General features: G+C 42.9%; 1 protein-coding gene across 1 annotated transcript in view; it reads left to right on the plus strand.

The window, feature by feature from the left end:
• LOC124775509 (histone-lysine N-methyltransferase SETD1B) overlaps window positions 1–16,803 on the plus strand; it is a 1,200,073-nt gene extending 1,183,270 nt beyond the window's left edge. Inside the window, exon 13 of the mRNA XM_047250341.1 lies at window positions 14,008–16,803. Within this exon, the coding sequence (XP_047106297.1) occupies window positions 14,008–14,093 (86 nt within the window). The 3' untranslated portion in view covers window positions 14,094–16,803. The remainder of the gene's footprint in view (window positions 1–14,007) is intronic.
• Window positions 16,804–22,906: the final 6,103 nt, after the last annotated feature.

The following is a 22,906-nucleotide window of genomic DNA, read 5'->3' on the forward strand; positions in this document are numbered from 1 at the left end:
ATGGAAACAACATTTGTTTTCTTGTGTGGAGCGGTGTGTTTTCGATAGCTCGCCACGATGACACTAAAATGATAATACGTACACTGGAACTTTTACCGGAGGACTGGAAACTATACTAAATGTGGAGTTGTAGTCTGCTGGCGCGAGATCTCAGCTTCACTTCCTTTCTGAACGTAGCCTGCAAACAGTGCAGTGCAAGCAGACTTCGAGCTCACATTTAGTACTTCTTACTTTGTGAAAAGTTTCACTGTCAGTATAAACGTTTGCTCTATCCAAGAGCATAGCAGCGTATTCGTTAGAGGTGAGAGGGGGGTGATGAGAAAGGGGGGGAGGGCAGCTCACGTTAGTTCCACGGTGAATGACGAAATATGAGGATGTGCTGAAAAGTAATCCTCCGAAGTTTTTATTCCGCTTTCAATATCAGTTGAGGTATTAGTGTAAAGCGTATTACTCGGTCAACGTTCCCACTTCGCTGACCCCCCACCACAGAGGGCTTCAAAATGTAGCGTGTAGCTTGGCGTTTGTAAAGGAACTATGTCGGTTCGTGAGAGACATCGTGCTGTAATCGAGGTTCGAATTCGAATAGGTCGTCAACACAAGGAACACTTCTTCAGCATAACGTTGGCAGACCGTACACGAGTGCTGAGATATCTGCGACAATCCGACATCTTGGGTTCACTGTCATCGATCACCCTCCATACAGTACCGATTTGGTCTCATACGTTTTTCATCTGTTTCCTTAACTTACAGAACGTCATCGAGAACTTCATTTTGATATAAATGAAGAGATGCAGGCAGAGGTGAGGTTGTAGCTCTCTCAACAAACATTCTATAGTGACGGTATCAACAAACTGGTCTCTGGGAGAAATTTGTTCGTCGCGAAGGCGACTATATTGAGAAACAAACATGAGACATGAAGAATAAATAATAAATTTCGCTTTATTAAAAAGAGCTCGCCCTCGTAGTTTAGAGACGTAATTAGATAGATTCATTTTACTAAGGTTTGAAGCTCCTCTTGATGTTTATCTGTGTTTGCGATTTAAAATTGTGTTGTTTTGAATATCAGCATTATGCAAACAAAGTTATTTATTTTTTATTTTTATATTTACCCAGACGAGTTTCGACACCTATGTTCATCTCCTGTGGGTCAAATTTTTATTTCTGTGAAGTACAATATCAAACTTATAATAATTTATCTATTTTAGGCCTAAGAATAACAATATGTGCATTTTTCTTTGTTTTGGCTAGGCGCCCACGTTAAAATTATATTGCTAAATCAACTACATCACTATTCATCGCTTTTTGTGCCCGTTTTTAGTCGTTTTTAGTCGTTTAGCATGTCATCTGCAAACTAGCCATGAAGAAAATTATTGTGTAATTTTACTCATGGTTAGTTTGCAGATGACATGTGCCAAAAAAGACTCAAAAAGGGCACAATAACCGATGAATAATAATGAAGTTCATTTATCGATGTAATTTTAAGGTGAGTGCCTAAACAAAACGAAGAAAAATGCACATATTGTAATTCTTTGGCCTACAACAGATAAATTATTATAAATTTTATATTGTACTTTACAGAACTAAAAATTTGACCCACAGAAGATGACACATAGGTGTCGAAACTCGTTTGGGTAAATATAAAAATAAAAAATAAATTAACTGTGTTTGCATAAGGCTGATTTCAAAACAAGCCAAGCTGTATATATACTTGCAATTAGTCAACACCCATTCATATTCTGGGATTCTTCAAAATCTTGTCTCTTTGGCGGGGCGTATTATGAGCTCGGGTGGCGAGGATTTCCTTTCTAGAGAGGAAAGCTCCCGTCTCCTACCCCACGCTGGGTACGTTCCTAACTGTATCACTGCACATCCCGTTTCAGAAGCTATCGAAAACGTTAAAAAAATTGCATCGTTGCATTTAAGGAGAAACCCTTTATTGGGTCCGAAACTTTCACGTTCGGCAAAACGCTCGCCCTGTTGCATACTGTCACTTGTCAGGAACCTCGTTTTAATACCTTGGCCGCGATATTGTGAAATATTATAGATGTTGTGACTAATGTGAGGCAGTCTGCGAATAAACTTTGCCTGTAGACACGCACTGCCTGCCATACGCGCCGTGTCTCAGCTGTGCGCTTCCCAAGGTTTGTTTGGCACTGATTGCCAGATTGCATCAGCTGTTTCCTCCTCGCGGCAAAACAGCGTGGAGACACCATTTTCCTGTCTGGCGACAGAGCGTTAAGTAAGAGCTGTGGGGCTTCCTATTGCGAGCGCGATACTGGCGTGTCGCAAGTGCTGGGTGCGTCCGCGCCGACGCGACATTGTCTGACGTGACCGCACCGGGCTCCTAGTCTCGAAGTGATGCATCCGCAGAGGCGAAATTACGCCGGTGGTGACGCAAGGGCGTGGCACGACGTGCAGCCGTGTCGCGCTTTCGCACTGTCGCTGTGCCGGTAGTAACTACGAATATCGCATTTGCTTTTAGCAGCGTTGGAGTTTGTTCGTTGTTTTATTACTGCGGTCGTAATCCAGGGTATTTACGTGGTTCTGGGCTGCCTTGCAGAACTGGATATTTGCTTCCTTCAGCTTTCATAACTTGACAGACACTGGATTTCTCAGAGTTAATGACTAAAGGAGTTTCCTATTGTTGATCAAGTAACGACGTTCCTTCACCAGTGCTGAAAGAGCTATTGAGAAGGAATATGGTATCGGGTGGTTGTAAGTTAAGTGCAGTTACTTCGGGAGGCACAGTGTGGGCTGCAATTATCGTATGGCAGCGAAACTTGGTAAGTATCCTAAAGCCATTCATGATGAACCGATTTACGATTGAAAACAAATTAGTTCCAATTTTGGCCACAAGTCGCAAATCTGCCGCTGTGAATACAGGAAAGTCGTATAGAAATGTTTCCATACTGAATGCAGTACGAAGGGGATGTGGGTGGAAGAGGTCAAACAAATGAAAAAAGACATAATACTGATTTTATTATTAACCGCCGCTTACACAGTTTGCTCAGTATGAGCATAGGCGACGTATCCAAGATACTGCAACCGTAAAACTCGCAGTAGTTCAGGTAGAATCTGCGGAACGTGTTGTGATGTGTACCGTGTGGTGGCGTATAGAATGTCTGTCTGCATACATTAATGTTTTGTAAAGAGATGCACACGCTGTGAAACTTATCGTACGAATCTGATAAAGCTTGTTTATGTACAGTAAATCTTTGTATGTGGGCCTAGTTTAACATTGTTTGCGTAATACATTAAGTGAAACTTTCAAAATATACACTGAAAACAATCTGCGAGCACTTGAAGTATTAAAATACATACCTCTGAAATTTACTTTAAATTGAAGCAGCATGCACATACTTAATAGCGGTTCTCTTCATTGGTAAGAATCTATTAATCGTTCATCTGCTTTATCAGAAAATACGTCTCACCTACACGCACAAACTACAACCACACAGTATTAAACTGTCTTTGGTGGTTAGAGCTTTAAGTTCCGACCGATAAGCTCTCAGGGCTATCTTTTTATTAAATACCAAATATAGTTCTTTAATAAAATATCCAGCTAACATGGGTTACGTCGTAGCATCTCATAATATTTGAAACTTATCTCGATAAATATTTGCTTTGTTTAAGTACTGACAAAACATCGTCTTTGCCACAGATTCTATCAGTACAAACAAGCACAATGTTTTTACGTAAAATTTCTTGAAATTAAGCAAAATGCCTATCCACTCTGAAGGAGTATTATTAGTATTTTTCTTTAAACAAGTCTGAATTGAATATTACTAATCGGTTCAGCAAAATAGTGAAATAACGTTATCCGTCTTAAGATGGCCGACAACAATACGAATAGCACCTGCGCCTCTCGCTCGTTATTTAAAATATTCACAGGCACTTCTTAAAGTGTAAGCTGGTGGGGTTAGCAAATACTACAAAAAGAGAGTACAAAATTAGGTTGCTTGAAATTACCAAATTACACTTACAGCAATCACGTCTGGCCTCCAGCACGCTCAAGATACATCAGAAATCGAAGAAGAGGAAGAAGTGAGGAAAAAAAATTATCCGAGCATTTGTTCTAAGAATGACAATGATCATAGATATTAGTTTCCCATATAACGGTTTTTTGTAGGTCATGACACATTTAATTAATATTTTTCGTAACACTTTTGTAAAGAAAGTTCGTCATTATCAGTTTATGGCAGCCGCGCGGGATTGGCCGAGCGGTCTAGGCGCTGCAGTCATGGACTGTGCGGCTGATCCCGGCGGAGGTTCGAGTCCTCCCTCGGGCATGGGTTGTGCGTGTTAGTCCTTAGGTTAAGTAGTGTGTAAGCTTAGGGACTGATGACCTTAGCAGTTAAGTCCCATAAGATTTCACACACATTTGAACGTTGAAGTTTATGGCACTTTCTAACTCGTAACAAAGTCTTTCGTGGTAAATTAAGTTCACTTTCACGAAAGTTTATAGCAGAAGTGTCTGCTCCAGGAGACAAGCACTACAGCGTCCCTGTATAATGCTTTTCAGGTGATACAGAGACCGAATGTGCCCCTGGTAGACTTGTTCTTTTAGATACCATTAGAGACAAAAGTCACATGGATTCATATCAGGTAATCTTGCAAGCTGTCCATCTGGTAAACCTCTTGGGATAACCGGTTGCTGGAGGATTGCATGAAGCAGATCTTCGACTGGGCGAGCGATATGAGGTGTTGGCCTTCGTTGCATGAAAGCAGTGGTTTCCACACAGCTGCGCTCTTCCAAAGCAGGGATCGCATGCTGTACGAAGAACTGCCATAACATGGGGACGTCACAGTACACCCGACAAACCCTCTGGATGTATTCTCTTCAAACAAGAACGGACCGAAAGTAAAGGTGCTTGTGAATCCACACCAGTCACATGTGGTGGCTGTAGTGGCTATTCGTGAAGAACACACGGTTTGACGGTACCCGAAATTTGGCAGGTCTGTTTATTGACTGCGTCATATAGCGTAAAATGTGCCTCTCACTCCGTAGAACATTGCCCAGCCACATACCATCGACTTCGATCTGTGGCCGAAACCGAACAGCAAATTCAGAACCTTGCTGTTCATCATGAAGTTTCTGTTGCTGCACTATCTAGATCTTGCTCGGGTACCAGTGTAAAATCGAACGCAAAACTTTCAGTACTGTCGACGACGGGATGGACAATTCTCGTGACACTGCTCGACCACTAGCACTAACCGGGGAACATGCTGCGTTGTGAGTTGCAGCAAGAGAAACCTCGTCAAGAAATCCTACCGGGATAGGACGCTTTCCTATTCCAGGTGGCACACTAAACTCACCTGTGTTTTCGAATTTTATTATCCTTTTCTTTAAGCCATTTAATGACATGAGGCCGCTCTTCAGACCTTTCAGTCGGCGATACTCTCTCAATATAGCACTATAACTGCTGCCGTTCACATAAAACAGTTTCACTAACAGCGCACGGTCTCTCTTCTCGATAAGCGTTCTGTTCATTCACTTTATAGCTTGTAAAACGACAGCGTGGATGTCATACAGTCATACGAACAATATACAGTGGCGCCAGATTTTCACCTGATGGCCACAGTTGGATTTTTTTAAAGTGTAAATCGGTTCCGCAGTAACGCATTAGCACATCTACCAAGTTTCGCTGTCATACGATAGTTTCGACCCACAACGCACCTCTGTGAGTAGCTAAAATTTAATTATAAGCACCCGGCATCTGATCTGCAAGGGACCGTAGTCTTCTAATACGAACCATACACATCTTGAACGGCAAACACAGTACTTGTACGGAAACATAAAATAACGAACGTGTCGGTGAAAAGAGGATTGGGAAAAAGTGAAGTTGATATTTGGTGTGAGATGGGGGGAAGGGGGGGGCGGTGGGTGAAGTTGATATTTGGTGTGAGATGGGGGGAAGGGGGGGGGCGGTGGCGATGAGGGATGGGGATGTACACATGACGTTCGAGGATCAATAATGACAGGAATTATTGTTGTAGGTGATGCCGATGTGAAATTACTGCGAAGTGTTGCGTATTTGCCAAATGAGGTCACAGCACGTATCATAGCGAGTATGTACTTTTCTTGGGAGTTAACTGTTAAATGTTGGTTCCAAAACACTGCTTGTTGCCTACTTACGACACATCACAGAAAACGTCGTTCGGCTCCCCATCGTATTTATAGGGTTGACACTAGCAAAAATCTTCGTGGAGGATATTGTCAAACGTAATTAACGAATGCTCTGAGTATGTTTTAACTCTGCCAAAATATTCCAAAAAAAGAATCTCTTTGCCTTTGTTACTCTGTGAAGTAATATGGTGACATGCGATGTGTTATAAGTAAGCAGTAAGAAATATTACCGAAAGTAATCTATAGCCTTAATTTACAATAGTAGTAACTATTTCCTGTAACATGCGTACTGTTTTTATACAAAAGAAAAACCTGTAACACTTCGATGACATACCATAAAATCAGAAACGCACTTCAGTGATGTAAAATGATTGTCTACGTAATGTTAATGGAATAAAGCTTTCACAACGCGCCAGTAAACAAGTAAATATTATTAGCGAGTTATTTGTCAGTAGATTTCATCGCCTAGAGCTAACGACCTGGTGATCCATTGAAATACTTTCTTGTTTTCATGGCATTATACAACGACCGTCAGCCACAGCCATCTTTACTATGCTGAAAAATCGTTAAACACAAACGTAGCTGTGAATGTCCTCAGTAATATAATTGTATATGTCTTCCAGCCAGGTGCTTACCTTAATTTTTGAGAGGGATGTTCACATGTGCTAGTGAACGCTTTGACTCGTATGCATTTCGTAATTTCAATGTTTTCGGTCAAAACAGTTCATTGACGTTGCTAAGATAACACAAACCAGAAAATGTAGAAGCAACTCTGGAGCACTTGGGGGCACAAATCGGTATATGAATTACAAAATCAGCTTCCAGTACCTTGTAGAACAAGTTGTACTCCATATTAGTATTAATATTACAGTCTTAACATCAAAATACGCCTTTATTAAACAGGTGTTATGTGACCATTGGCTTCGTTTCTCTCTTCCCTAAAAGGTGTCCAATGGCCTTTTGCACGTCTCCTCGGTGAAGTGACCCCCAGTAATCTCCTAACATAACTAGACTTCCGATACTGTAAAAAAAAAGTGAGTGGTAGCGTATTACGATTCAGCACACTAAAAATTACAAGAATAAGCTGCTTTTATTGTAAAAGTATTTTCATCTTTTTCCTGCGTAATCTGTGTATATTTTATAGAAATGAATGTATGTGTGTATGCATGAGTCATATTTCCTCCTAAACCAATGCATCGATTTCAAACAAACTTGGTACACAACTCACGATGTGGGCAGAAGCAATGTGCGAACAAGAATTGTCTACCTTCGATAGAGGTGGCGGTGGAGATGGAATGGGACGACATAGAAACGTAGCTGAGGGACGTTTGGAGCAATTTCTATTAAATTTTGTATATACATAACTCATTATTTGTATAACTTTATATAAAAATACTGTGGGACTAAAATACAACTACAACCTCTAGCGGTGGGTTGGGAGTGACATGCCATGGTAAGTAAAGATATTTGTTATCGATCGATATTAGTATCGAACCTTTATTTCTGGGGGTAGTTAGGCTCTCATTGGTGACAATCCCGATGACGTTCCGTCCTCTGGATTATGGGGAGAGGGGAGGGGAAGGGAGGATGTGGAGGTGTGCAAATACAATGACATATCAGCATCTCTGTAACGCCTGAAGCCATTTCCATCAAACTTAATCCTATTGGTTCGCCGCCACATCGCCCACTCAAGAATTTATTCATCCTGTGGCCTGGAGGTGAAACTAAAAATATAGTTTATAATGATGTTTTGAGTTAAATCAATATTATAGTGAATTGTGCAATTTGCATACTTTGTTTTTTATTTTGGGTGCTGTACTTACCTATTTGTATATATTCTTGGTGTTTCAAAGACTTTGCATCAAATGTCTATGGGTGATAGATCATGTCATGCGGAACAACTTCTGTTGGAGACAAAATGTTCGATGATGCTTCCTGGCGACACTAGACGTCCTTCTCTATCGGTTATGCCCCTTAGAGGCCGCAGGGCATAGGCACTCTGCTGCGTGCTTATGTACAATGTGTGGCCTCTGCGAGGAACTGGCTGGGTCGAGCAAAATTTAAGTTTCATGACTCTCCTTCTCCGCTTAGAGACATTTGCATGCTTTTCTTGTGGAAAATCACTCTGTCAATTTTCTGTGGTAGACAGGGCGCGTCTGCTCCAGTTTTATAGGGCTTTTGTGCGATTGCTGCTGGATTATGGATGCAAAAATGGTTCAAATGGCTCTAAGCACTACGGGACTTAACATCAGAGGCCATCAGTCCCCTAGACTTAAACCTAACTAACCTAAGGACATCACATACATCCATTCCCGCGGCAGGATTCGAACCTGCGACTGTAGCAGCAGCGCGGTTCCGGACTGAAGCGTCTAGAACCGCTCGGTCACAGCGACCGGCAGAATGGATGCACATTGTACGGGTCAGTGAGGCCTTCTTACCTGAAGACAATTGATGCTGTACACCATGAAAGGATCAGACTGGCCACAAGCGCTTCCAGGACCAGCCCTATACCCCATCTGCGTGCTGAGACTGGTGAATCGAGACTTCCAATCCGGCGGCAGCTTCTCGTGGTGTGTCGAACATATACATTCCTCGCTACTCCCACTTCCCCAGCATACCATACCACCGCTCATCCAACTATGGAATGCCTCTTTACCAATAGTCCAGGGTCATTGACGCCATTTGGGATACAAGTTGCCGCGTGGGATTAGCCGAGCGGTCTGAGGCGCTGCAGTCATGGGCTGTGCGGCTGGTCCCGGCGGAGGCTCGAGTCCTCCCTCGAGCATGGGTGTGTGTGTTTACCCTTAAGATAATTTAGGTTAAATAGTGTGTAAGCTTAGGGACTGATGACCTTACCAGTTAAGTCCCATAAGATTTCAGACACATTTGAACATTTTTTTGAATACAAGTGTCTGCTGAAGTCACGTGGTATAGGACACATACAGGCTCAAATCCGGGGTTTTAACTGACTGCAGGGGACCAGAGTAATTTTGGACTGAGTGCAGGACAGGAGAGATTGCTCTCCTGCTTATGTTTTAAATATGATATTTTCCAACATTTTAAATGAGCACTGCAACTATGTAGCTATATTCATGGATGGGTCTAAGTAAGAGGATTCTGTTAGCTCCTCTATTATTTTCCCTGATCGTGTCCTCAAGATTCTGTTGCCCCCAAAGTGCACTGTATACGATGCCAAATTATCCTCGATCCCGAGCGCGCAGAAGCAGATAAGATGTGCTGTAGCTGCCAAATTCCTTCTGTGTTCCGACTCCCTGAATGTCCCTGCAACGCTTGTATCCAGCCAGTAAAGTATTCCAGGATATCCAAAACACTTCTCCATTTACAAAAGCTGGAGGAGGAGATACCTTTCTGCTAGGTGTCACGGTTCATGGATATTGCGGAAAAAAGAACGGTGCATGCAGCAGCCAAGGAGGCATGTCATGATACTCAGTTCAGTTGGCATCCACGTGCATCCTATCATCTAATTGTTGAGGCTCAGAGTCATGTGTCGATGGAAGATGGGTAGTTGGAAGTAACAGACAATAAGCTCCGTCTAGCCACACAGACTATACAAGTTTCTCCTTAATTGTGTTCGCATAGGCCACAGCCCTATGATGCACGACTTGTTGTTCTGGCGTTTTCAGACGAAAAGGCAGCGTCAGATTTGCCGACAGATCTGCTTGGTATTTTAAATGACTTTCAGACAGATACGGTTAGAGTTTTGGGGTTTTGTGATTTGTCCAACATGTGTCCTAAGATTTTAGAGAGATGCTCTAAATGAGATGAAAAGCTGACTCGCTCATCCAAGTCTTTTATAAGTGGTCAGCCAGTCACATTTTCCCGTACCTTTCTTTTGGATTCTGTGTCGTTTTATTTATGTTTCAGTCTCACGTATTAGATTAGATTTACTTTCATTCCAACTGACCCGTAGTGAGGAGGTCCTCCAGGATGTAGAACATGTCAGAAAAACAACAATACATGACAAATATTTACAACTAAAACAAATAAGCTAATGTACCATTGCACAGGTCCCAAGTGGAATGATCGTCATTTTTTAATGACACTGTATGAAAGAGTCATTTTACAAACACTAATCACTAATGCACTGAATTTAAAATAAAAAAGTTTTTTATTTATTTATAAGGTAATAAACGTGTAATACAACTATTATAATACTTATTTACAATGAACACACTGAAATTGTGCAGAAGTTATATTGTACTTATATATATATATATATATATATATATATATTCCTGGAAATTGAAATAAGAACACCGTGAATTCATTGTCCCAGGAAGGGGAAACTTTATTGACACATTCCTGGGGTCAGATACATCACATGATCACACTGACAGAACCACAGGCACATAGACACAGGCAACAGAGCATGCACAATGTCGGCACTAGTACAGTGTATATCCACCTTTCGCAGCAATGCAGGCTGCTATTCTCCCATGGAGACGATCGTAGAGATGCTGGATGTAGTCCTGTGGAACGACTTGCCATGCCATTTCCACCTGGCGCCTCAGTTGGACCAGCGTTCGTGCTGGACGTGCAGACCGCGTGAGACGACGCTTCATCCAGTCCCAAACATGCTCAATGGGGGACAGATCCGGAGATCTTGCTGGCCAGGGTAGTTGACTTACACCTTCTAGAGCACGTTGGGTGGCACGGGATACATGCGGACGTGCATTGTCCTGTTGGAACAGCAAGTTCCCTTGCCGGTCTAGGAATGGTAGAACGATGGGTTCGATGACGGTTTGGATGTACCGTGCACTATTCAGTGTCCCCTCGACGATCACCAGTGGTGTACGGCCAGTGTAGGAGATCGCTCCCCACACCATGATGCCGGGTGTTGGCCCTGTGTCCTCGGTCGTATGCAGTCCTGATTGTGGCGCTCACCTGCACGGCGCCAAACACGCATACGACCATCATTGGCACCAAGGCAGAAGCGACTCTCATCGCTGAAGACGACACGTCTCCATTCGTCCCTCCATTCACGCCTGTCGCGACACCACTGGAGGCGGGCTGCACGATGTTGGGGCGTGAGCGGAAGACGGCCTAACGGTGTGCGGGACCGTAGCCCAGCTTCATGGAGACGATTGCGGATGGTCCTCGCCGACACCCCAGGAGCAACAGTGTCCCTAATTTGCTGGGAAGCGGCGGTGCGGTCCCCTACGGCACTGCGTAGGATCCTACGGTCTTGGCGTGCATCCATGCGTCGCTGCGGTCCGGTCCCAGGTCGACGGGCACGTGCACCTTCCGCCGACCACTGGCGACAACATCGATGTACTGTGGAGACCTCACGCCCCACGTGTTGAGCAATTCGGCGGTACGTCCACCCGGCCTCCCGCATGCCCACTATACGCTCTCGCTCAAAGTCCGTCAACTGCACATACGGTTCACGTCCACGCTGTCGCGGCATGCTACCAGTGTTAAAGACTGCGATGGAGCTCCGTATGCCACGGCAAACTGGCTGACACTGACGGCGGCGGTGCACAAATGCTGCGCAGCTAGCGCCATTCGACGGCCAACACCGCGGTTCCTGGTGTGTCCGCTGTACCGTGCGTGTGATCATTGCTTGTACAGCCCTCTCGCAGTGTCCGGAGCAAGTATGGTGGGTCTGACACACCGGTGTCAATGTGTTCTTTTTTCCATTTCCAGGAGTGTATATATAAATCAGTTGGTTTTACTGAGAAATTCATGAATGGAGTAGAAGGAGTTGGCCACCAATAAATCCTTTAGGCTTCTCTTAAACTGAATTTCATTGATTGTTAAGCTTTTTATGGCTGCTGGCAAGTTTTTTTAATTTTTTTTACAATCCTCTGAATTGTTTGAAATCATTTTTTGATTAATTAAGTATTAAAATTTACATATAAAAACTGAAAATACATATATAAACGTATGTCCGCTCAGAACAGTAATTACACTACGATATTAGTACGTATCTGTTATTTCATTTGAGAATAAACTCTCAAATAAGGAATTACAATAATACATTTATATTTTCTATTAATTACTCGTGACTCCATTCAAGGGATTTACTCCCTTCATTTACAGAGCCTTCTACAATTTGAATTGAAATAGATTAAACAGTTATTTTCTCAGTTATAAGTTTTTCTAGACGAGTTACATATTTTGTTTACATGTGCGATCCTGAATTAGACTGGGAAATGTTCATTTCAAATAGGCACCTTTCACCTTTTTTCCATTGTGTTAAGGCGTATGAGATAGAGTGATTGTGTGGGTCAATGCGAGTGAGGTGGTTATGAGTGAATGAATGTCATTCAAACACAGACCAGCAGACCCTGCTAGTTTGGTCAAATCGCATCCTTCCAGAGCCTGTAAATACTAAAGGGGTGCCTATTGTCTCCGTTCCCAGTGACGTGATCTATTATCCCTGCACGTTTAATACAAAGACTCTGAAGCCCATTGTATATTTCTTTGAATGTTTTATTATTTTATGCTGTTTTCATGAATACGTGCCAATGAAATTTCTATGCTATTACACCCGTCTCTTACGACCTCGATGTCAACAGATGTTGAACCTTACTCTTGCATCCTTCTTCCTTTGATGTTACACTACAAACGCAGTCCGCTTGTCTCCTTTTCTAATAGAAGATCGGAATACAAAATGGTTGAAATGGCTCTGACAAGGGAACCTCCCCATCGCACTCCCCTCAGATTTGGTTATAAGTTGGCACAGTGGATAGGCCTTGAAAAACTGAACACAGATCAACCGAGAAAACAGGAAGAAGTTGTGTGGAACTATGAAAAAAATAAGCAAAATATACGAACTGAGTAGTAGATAGGTAAAATCAAGGATAGTATGAGCCCAGGAGTGCCGTGGTCCCGTGGTTAGCGTGAGCAGCTGCGGAACGAGAGGTCCTTGGTTCAAGTCTTCCCTCGAGTGAAAAGTTTAATTTTTTATTTTCAGACAATTATTGTCTGCCCGTCCGTGTCAATTACCAAAGTTCAGGCGCTCACACATAATCAACTCCGCTCTCCAAAAGTCCAGGACATGTTCAGATTTGTTTGGACATATGTGGGATTTGACGGTCTAGACACGGAAAAAATTGAAAACGTTAAAAACATATGTTTTGACAGAGCACGGGAAAACTGTGCGACTGTGAAACTGTTGCATTCATTTGTTGCAGTTTATGTGACAAACTCTTATGTTTTCATCATTTTGCTTATTTTTTTCATAGTTCCACACAACTTCTTCCTGTTTTCTCGATTGATATGTGTTCAGTTTTTCAAGGCCTATCCACTGTGCCAACTTATAACTAAACCTGAGGGGGGTGCGATGGGGCGGTTCCCTTGTGAGCACTATGGGACTTAACTTCTGAGGTCATCAGTCCCCTAGAACTTAGAACTACTTAAACCTAACTAACCTAAGGACATCACACACATCCATTCTCGAGGCACGATTCGACCGTAGCGGTCGCGCGGTTCCAAACTGTAGCGCCTAGAACCGCTCACCGAGCGAGGTGGCGCAGTGGTTAAACACTGGACTCGCATTCGGGAGGACGACGGTTCAATCCCGCGTCCGGCCATCCTGATTTCGGTTTTCCGTGATTTCCCTAAATCGCTCCAGGCAAATGCCGGGATGGTTCCTTTCAAAGGGCACGGCCGACTTCCTTCCCCACCTTCCCTAATCCGATGAGACCGATGACCTCGCTGTCTGGTCTCCTTCCCCTAAACAACCCAACCCAACCCCCTAGAACCGCTCGGCCACCAAGGCCGGCGATCGGAATACACGAATACCCGGTCAACGCCGAGTATTCGCATGTTGCATTGCTTCACCACTGCACTGTCTAGCGTGATGTTTTAGTGCTGCAGGTGTTTATAACCGTCTGCAACTTGTGGTGTTGCAGGCATGGGCAGCGAGTCGCGGCACAAGCGTGGCTTCTTCCGCAGCCTGTGGAAGCGGTCGCGGCACTACTCGCTGGAGCAGCAGTAGCAGTCGGCCGGCGCGGGCCCCTGCGGCTCGCGCCAGTTCGAGGACGCTCCGGAGGACGACGCGCTGCCTCCGCCGCCGCCCCGGCGCAGGGTGCTGTCGTGGTGCGGCGCCGAGTAGCCGACCGCGCAGGGGCTCCAGAGGGCCCGTGCAGGCACAGGCAGCCGCAGTCCAGCTACTCCGTGTCTTCAGCTACTGCCGCCACCGGACACTGGGTGACAGGTGCCCCTCAGCATCGAGAAATACGATAAAGTGCTACGATGAAAACTTTTTGGGGACCAGGCAGTACTGTGACCGTGTGTCGGCGTGTCTTGTACTATATTTGACGTGATACCAATATGACAACATATGTGAGAGTTTGGGAAGGGCACTTGACGGCTCTTGCTGTTACAATCCGTAACTTTTGTGCCATTATAAAACGTCTGAAACAAGTCGGACTTTAACCTTAGGGAACCAGAGTATCCATCAACGGCATAGCAGGACGGAACTGTTCATTTCCAAATGAACAATTGTCAGAAACTGCCTGCAGATGTTTCTGTTGAGAAAGCCCTTTCTTGAAAGTGCTGTTTATTGGACTGATTTATGTAAATGGCTAACCGAATTATTGGGAGGCCCGCACGCTTTCTCACTTGCAGCTAATGCAAATGAAAGGACCAGCCAGTACAAACTGCGCACAGGGCTTGACAATTTCCCTCCCGCTCGTTGTAGATGCACGAATGAAAACACGATATTGTAGGCAAAAGTATAAACATTTCATGGTCGATGTTGTCCTTACACATGCAGACTGCAAATAGCTTTAAGGGCCTTAATATATCGGACAAAATTTCTCTTGCAGTCGTGAGGCGCATTTGAAGATCATACGCAGCGTACTGAATACGTCTTATCATATCTAGACAGAACAAAATGTGTGACTGATGCCAACAGCGCATACAGCCAGCACTAGAGATGCATTATAGAAAAAGGGCGTCTTTTTTTCTTTCTTTCTTTTTTCATTGCTTCTCGGGAGAGAAGAACATTACGGGTGGTAGGATGTTATGCTTAGTGTTCCATTTTTCGTTTCCCCTGGTCACACGAGCAGATTTATCTGTTCAAAGCACAGCATGGGACAATCCTATCGCCAGGTACACACTTCGCTTGGTATTCTCCGATAAAAGGAGACATTACTTGCAGAGCGCAGCTTTGAATATCCTCCAACATCTTTATCCGAGAGCCTCGCTAATGCGCAAGCAGAAGCTCTTGCGTTCAGCTGCAGCAGTCTGGTGTCAATTGTAGTTAATCTGATCCTATGTTTCAACCGAATTCGGGTTTTCGTGTAAACGGTACAGTGGAATATCAGCTTCTTCCCATTCTGTTTGTACGCTCTGCAAAGTGTCCATAAACGTAGGGATATCAAGAACAGTGTCCTGCAGAGTTTCTGTGTAGAGACGAAAGTATATTTGTGCACATGTGGCGACTCTGTAAGGCCGAGCAGACATGCTGCACTTCCGACGTAACGACTTGTACATAGCGACGTGATTCGTGTAGGGAGATCACAGCAGCCAGACGGCTGCTAGCAACTAATCTCTATTTGCGCTGTATTATTGCTTACAGTAAGCTAGTCCCGGTGACCTGGCAAACTACGGCGGGAGTTCTTCGTCCCTCTTCGTTGCCGAAGAGAGAACATCAAGGGCCACCGCACGGCGTGGACTAGAGGTGCGTGATACGCACTAACCGCGCCGCGATGCGAATCGGTGTACAGTTAATCCTGATCGCCAAGGGACAGCACCGTACATATGCGTGTGCGTGTGTGTAAAATTAACAGTTTCAATTAACTTTCAATGTCAGGTTTTTATCTTTAATAAGAGTGATACCACAGACTTTTTTGTGAATAATAATGCACGCCAGCGCGTGTGGCGATATATTTTGCAGTAGCGGTAGTCCCGGTCGGGTGTGTCTGAAAGCGACGACAGGTTGTTTTTTATTGCGTATTCGTTGTGGAGCTTTGTATTCGTATCCGCGTCACTTTTGAATTGCCTTAACACGTAAAAAAAAAGTTTTCACATTTTCACACAACATAGTAGGAGAAACAGGCAGAGTACCACCACTACCCAGTTATTGTACTAACCAAAACGCACAATATGTAAGCTGCCACTGCCCAGGCCGCTGGGAATAATGCTTTTATACGTACATTAATGCTGGTGAATGTTCTTAGCTTAGGTTATATTTTCACGAATTTGAAAATAAAACAATGTAAATGTGCCCTCGCGTAGAATTGAAAAAGGTTCAAAGAAAAATTGTGATGGTTTCCATGGGACTTTGTAAAAATTCGTGGAGTCTCTGGGAAGCGAACAGCGAGAAGAGTCGGGGATAAAGAAAGTAATTTCTACTAACGCTTCTCTAATGTGTCAATATGTTCATGATATTATTATTATTATTATTATTATTATTATTATTATACTGACAATATCGAACAACTTAAAACTGTTTCATTGCAAAAAAAAGAGCAAGCTTCATTTGTCATAACAACAAAATGCGGAGAACGAAGAACAAGGAAATATTGCGATTTGAGACTTCAAATTTAGCTTTTGTTTCTAGCGTTGTCAGTTTCAATGCTCTCGCTTCCCATGAGACTCTACAGCACTGTACAGCTGTAAAGAGAGGAATGGTTTTGCTTGTACACAACTCAGCTGCTGGAGAGCACAGCAGTGGCAAGTCAATAAAGGAGTACCAACTACACCCGCGTCTCTCATTCCTCCTAAACAGTCTCACAGCTCCGTGTGGCAGCGGTATTTCCATGTGAGCTGCGCTTAGCGGAGGGACCCACGGCTACAGTGGTCGAGCTGCCTTCACTGAAACGATTGCAGGTGAGTAAGACATACGAGGGTTGCCCAGAAAGTAATGCACCGCATTTTTTTCTCAGCCGAAAACAATGCTACGAATTCTAAACGTTACGTATGAATTATTTGACGTCTCCTGAGTGAGCCGCAGCACTAAAACTTCCCACAGATAGCGTAACTGCAGGATAGTTTCAAAATGGCGTCTGTAGGTGACGTACATGGAGGTAAGAATGACGGGAGATGGCGCTACGTATCCCAACCGTATTACGTTTTGAAGCCATGGGGGCGTGGCTCGCTGCCATGACACTCTGACCAAAACATTGCCAGTGTGCTATAGCGCTGCGTGTATTACAGTCGCTAATTGCACCATATACACATGTAACGTCATCAGATTGGTTGTTTCAAAGTTTTTGTTTAAAATAAAATCTCGTAAAGGCGAAATTCCGCGTTTCTTCTGATTAAAAATAGTTTTTAATGTAATATTACGAATAGCTAGCCTTCAATGTAAACGATACAATTTTCTTAATTCAGTAATAAACGTGTATCACAAACTAAATAATAGAAACTGAAAACTAAGTTAGCTATACCCTCCCTCCGAAGCCCCATAAATGCATCTTGTTTGTAATACGTACTGGGACATTTCAGTTACGTTACACTACTGGGAAACACTGTTCATTACCACCAATATTTACTGAAATACGGTACATAGAATGGCAAATCTACACATTGTCCTGTTTAGGCCTATACTTTACGCCAGTTAATGTAGTGTTAGCTTTTAATTTGGTACATGATGAAGACAAAGTGAGTTACTCAACACTTCGATTATCGACGATACGTACGCATGATACTGAAACGTGAACTTGAAAACTAAGAATTTAATTATTTGAATTAACATACCTTTTGCAAATGTTTTGGGTGTGTAGGGAAAACTGATGGTACGGCATTTTCTCAGAGCCTTACTGTTGAAAGGGAAGTTCGGTCTATATCCTCTTCTCGGAAATGCTGAGAACATATAGTGCTCCACTTAGACGCACGCCAATTCTTCCTCCTCACGGCATTCTCCCACAAAGCTTTCCGACTTTCATTTTTAGGAAATCTAAAATCATACAGGAGAAAAACACGCTATAGTACAAGTACCGATGTAGCATACGTTCATTCACAATGAAGTTGTAAAATCACACTTAACGAGACAACTTACACATGAAATGTTATTCCCCTCGATTTCGCATCACAATCAGAACGATTCGTACATCCGAACACCACACAAGTCACCATAATAGCACAAAATCCTTCCAAAAGCGAGCGATAAGCCTATGCACACAAGCTTACAGCAGCAATGTTTTGGTCGGATTGAGATGGCTACCCTCGGCTTCACATAGTTTCACAGCTGTGACGTCACAGCGTCTCCCTCTATTCTTACCTCCATGGTGATGTACGTTACAAGCAACATGCTGTCATAGAATTTCTCACTGAAAAGAAAGAAACTGTGGGGAATATTCACAAACGCTTGTGCAAAGGCTATGCAGCATCTGCTGTCAACAGAAGTACAGTTAGTCGCTGGGCAGGGAGGGTGAGGTCATCAGGAGGCGGTTCGGCGGAGTTCCACGATTTGCGGCGGTGAGGGAGACCATCCACGGCTGTCACACCTGACCTAGTCACCTCGGAGTTCCACTTGCTTGGGCTATTAAAAGATGCCATTTGTGGAACACATTTTGAGAACGATGATGTGATTCACACAGTGAAGCACTGGCTCCGCTACCAAGATAAGGAATGGTAACGACAGGGCATACACGACCTTGTATGCGATGGAGATTACGTGGAAAAATAGGGTGTGCAGATAAAATACAATTCTTTCGTGTGTTTAATTCTCATGATATTCAATAACGAACTGTTGAAGAAAAGAATGCGGTGCATTACTTTCTCGGCAACCCTCGTAGATAAGGATGCACCACGACAATACAACGATCAATATGACACTAGGGCTTTGTCAGATAAAAATTAATCAAATTCCTTTTAACATGTCAGCTATTAACTCATTTACATATAAGAGAGTAATCTCATGATTACCGCACTGAACCAACATAAATACCTAAAACATCTACCACAATGGTCGAGCGGTTCTAGGCGCTTCAGCCCGGAACCGCGCTGCTGCAACGGTCGCAGGTTCGAATCCTGCCTCGGGAATGGATGTGTGTGATGTCCTTAGGTTAGTTAGGTTTAAGTAGTTCTAAGTCTAGGGGACTGATGACCTCAGATGTCCTGTAGTGCTTGGAGCCATTTTTTTCTACCACAAATCCTTGGTGTCAGCTAAGGCAACACACACACTTCGCAATAAGAGAAGGCGCACCTACAAATAAATTGACATACTTCACTTCTGAAGACATTCCAGTGATTCCAGCATCAGCAGGCGTGTTAGGCAATAAGCTGACGGCCTGTGGCTCTCGCCACTCACTCTGACCAGTACCTGTTATTATGGACTTTATTCAGCCATAATTCTTTACAGGTTGTGAAATGCATGATGTGTATACAAATGTCGTGCAAAGGTGGTGAAATACGTCACACGTTTATAAATATCGTGTATGAAAGTGTGGTAAACATGCGCATGAAAACGTGCATGTACATGACCACACACACACACACACACACACATGTATTTATTCTTCTTCCCAGAATGAGGAAACCAATAGCGAAACGTACCAGTAACTGCACAGAAGGACAGAGAATAATTAGTTCACTGTCAACCGGATTCCAACGTGCAACGTTGTGCACTGCTACAGCAAACTTGGGCTTCCCCTAGAAGACACACACAAAAAACAGAGGTTTATCCAAAAGGATCTGAATCGCCTGTCGATCTTGCTTTCAGAATGCACCCATCAGTTGGCCTTGCTTCAAATTTACCTCTGTCTCAATGACGAGAGACTAAGCTGGCGCAGTCCTTTACCATCACTTTCCATAACCATTCACTACCGCAGGAATTATGAAGTGTCAAGCTTCTGCCTGATGGATACAACAATGGAGACATGTCTTTATACTTCGAGTGTCATCATTTTGTGTGACTGTTTACAATAGTAACTATTCCAGCATTGATCAAAAAAAAGAAAAAAAAGAAAACCAACTACGTACTCTCAGACTCACAGTCGAAATATTAAAAGTTTTGGCTGGTTTCATTGTCCACGTAGTTGTCTACGTAGTTGCCGCATTACAAGCCAAATACTGCTGAGTCAACAGTATACAATATGAACATACACATGAATCGAATGGTCGAAGGTTCCTTTCACTCGGCAATTGCGAATTTTGAATGTAAAATAGAAAATTATAAATGAAAGATTGCAAATAAATAAAATCTGCAAGTATTATTTTAACGACTTTAAATGATGAGTACGATAGCAGAAGTTCCTTTAAGAATGCCATTTAGTACTGTAAATCACTTATTGGTGTCGATGGTCGAGCAATTAAATAAAATATAAGTTGAATAACAGGGAAACAATAGATTCCTACTTCACGCAATTAGTTATAAGCAACAACATATCTCACGAGATATTCACTTCTAAACGCATACTACGTCTTCACTGCAGAAGCCATGGAAATCTTACAGGTGCACAAGTCGGCACCATGAAACATTTCTATCTACCGCGACCACGTGCAAAATGCTCAACACTCTCCTAGCATTTCCTGCGACCGTCTGTCGCGCCTTCCCGTCCAGCACTTCACGTGTCATGTCCTCAAGACTCCTCCCCCACTTCCATACAGTCTCTCCATTGACTTCAGTAGTCGCCTACTGTGGTAACGAGCGCTGTGATTGGCCAGAGCACTCCTGCCGTGTCTCCAACGCACACTCACAAACACTTTGAAACGCATACGAACTGCTCGACTTACATTTAAATAACTTGAAATTAAATAAATATTCCTACGGCTGCACCATAAACATGCTCTAACACGCATTATTAAGTACATAAAAAAATTAAATAAACATATATCAAAGGAATAGCAACAAAGGTAGGCCAGTAGCCTAATGTCTCTGTGCTTTCTAAAACACAGTAAATATTTGATCAATTTCTTCATGAATAGTATATATCGGATATAAACAAAGACATAGAGGAATAAATATATTTACAAGCATGCTGCTACCGTTTCTTCGTGTAACTGTGGAGTACTTATGGCCTGTCACGATCGATAGTAATCAGGCACTTTGACCTCCAAATACTCATATACTATTCAAGTTACATGCCTGTAATTCATACGGATTTAGGTTTACACTAATAGTTTTCTAAAGACACGTCGATCGACATAATCGGATGAACCATTTAGATTTCGGAAATTCGTTGCTGGGTGTTACTTGTATAATTTACAGTCAGATACTAAACTTTAAACTTATAAATATACTGAAAGTCTGATTACACCCTCAGAATCGTCGTGCAAATAATGGTAATGTACATGTTTCTTTTTTTAAGGTATCATGATTCCTCTGGCTACTATTAATTTCTACATGAACTGTAAAATGTCTGCCATTATGGTTTCACAAAGTCCGCCATCTTTGGCACTCCCGGCATACAAATCTCCTTCATCGACACAAAGCACAGTGCTCGACACAGTGTCAACATGGAATTCCCAGCCACACGGTCAGTCTGGACCACGCGCTGGGGCTGCCCCTCTTGCTCCGGCTAATGTTCGGCACCACGCAGTTGCTGACGAGCCCCAGTTTGCCGCGCGGCCCATGCGGCCACCCCAACTCCGAACTTAGAATATTTTCAGGGCGCCACAACTCGCCCGTTACCTCACATGCCCCACTTCAAAATATGACAACATGAAATAGGTATTGTGCTACTTGCTCGCGATAGGCGCTACCAACGTGATATCTCCACCAGGAAGTTAAATGTGTCTACCGAACGCACCTCTATCACGTAATATTTGAAAAGTATGAGAGGCGTCATGGCTGTCTAAGATGGATTAAAACAGGTTATTAGCAGAACATTGACAATCTTTTGGATGACGATCAGTTTGACGTTACGGCAGATAATGGAAGTAAGACTTGAGAAAAATCCAGGCACGTTTTTAATACTTGTCTACCTTGAAAAAGCGAAATATCATTAGACTTCACGAAAAATGTAACAATTCCACTGCCAGGTGTTGCCAGGTGTGAATATTACTGAGCTCTTATTTTAATTACTCATGCTTGGAAAATACCAAAATTAGTAGCATTATTTGCAGAAGAATGGAAAGACTGGTTGAAACCGATCTCGGGAAGGATCAGTCTCGGTTCTGGAGAAGAGTCGAAACACACTAGGCAATACTAACCATACGACTTATCTTAGAATAAAAATTAAAAGAAGGGCAAACATGGCTTTTTTTAAATATTTTAAATTTAAGGAAAACTTTTTACATTGTTAACTGAAATACAATCTTTGAAAGTGTGAAGGTAGCGGAGATAATATACAGGGTGCGAAAGGTTATCTACAGCTTCTACATGAACCAGTCTGCAGTGATAAGAGTCTAAAGAAAATCTAAAGATACTAGTAACTGAGAAAGTAGTGAGACAGGATTGTAGTCCATTGTCTGTGTTATTCAGTCTATACATTTAGCAAACAGTCAAGGAGAAATTTGTGAAAAATATTGAGGTTCAGAGAGATGAAATAAAAAGACTGAGGTTTTTAATTGTGTTAAACACGACAAAGCACTTAGAAAATGAGTTGAACGGAATGCACAGTGTTTTGAATTAAGTTATAAGATTAATATCAACAGAAGTTCGACAAGTGTAACGAAATGCACTCAAACAAAATCAAACGATGCTGAAAGAACTGTTTTAGGAAATGAGAGGCCAGAAGTAGCAGGTGCGTTTTGCTTTTTGGTTAGTACGACAGATGATTTTGGACAAAGTAGAGAGGATATAAAATGCAGAGGAGCAACAGCGAGAACAGCGTTTCTGAAACACAGAAATTTGTTAACATCCATATAGATTATAAAAATGAATGTATATTTGTATGTTCCATATCTCCTCCTAAA

Source organism: Schistocerca piceifrons, chromosome 2 (genome assembly GCF_021461385.2).
Source record: "Schistocerca piceifrons isolate TAMUIC-IGC-003096 chromosome 2, iqSchPice1.1, whole genome shotgun sequence".
NCBI classification, from domain to species: Eukaryota; Metazoa; Arthropoda; class Insecta; order Orthoptera; family Acrididae; genus Schistocerca; species Schistocerca piceifrons.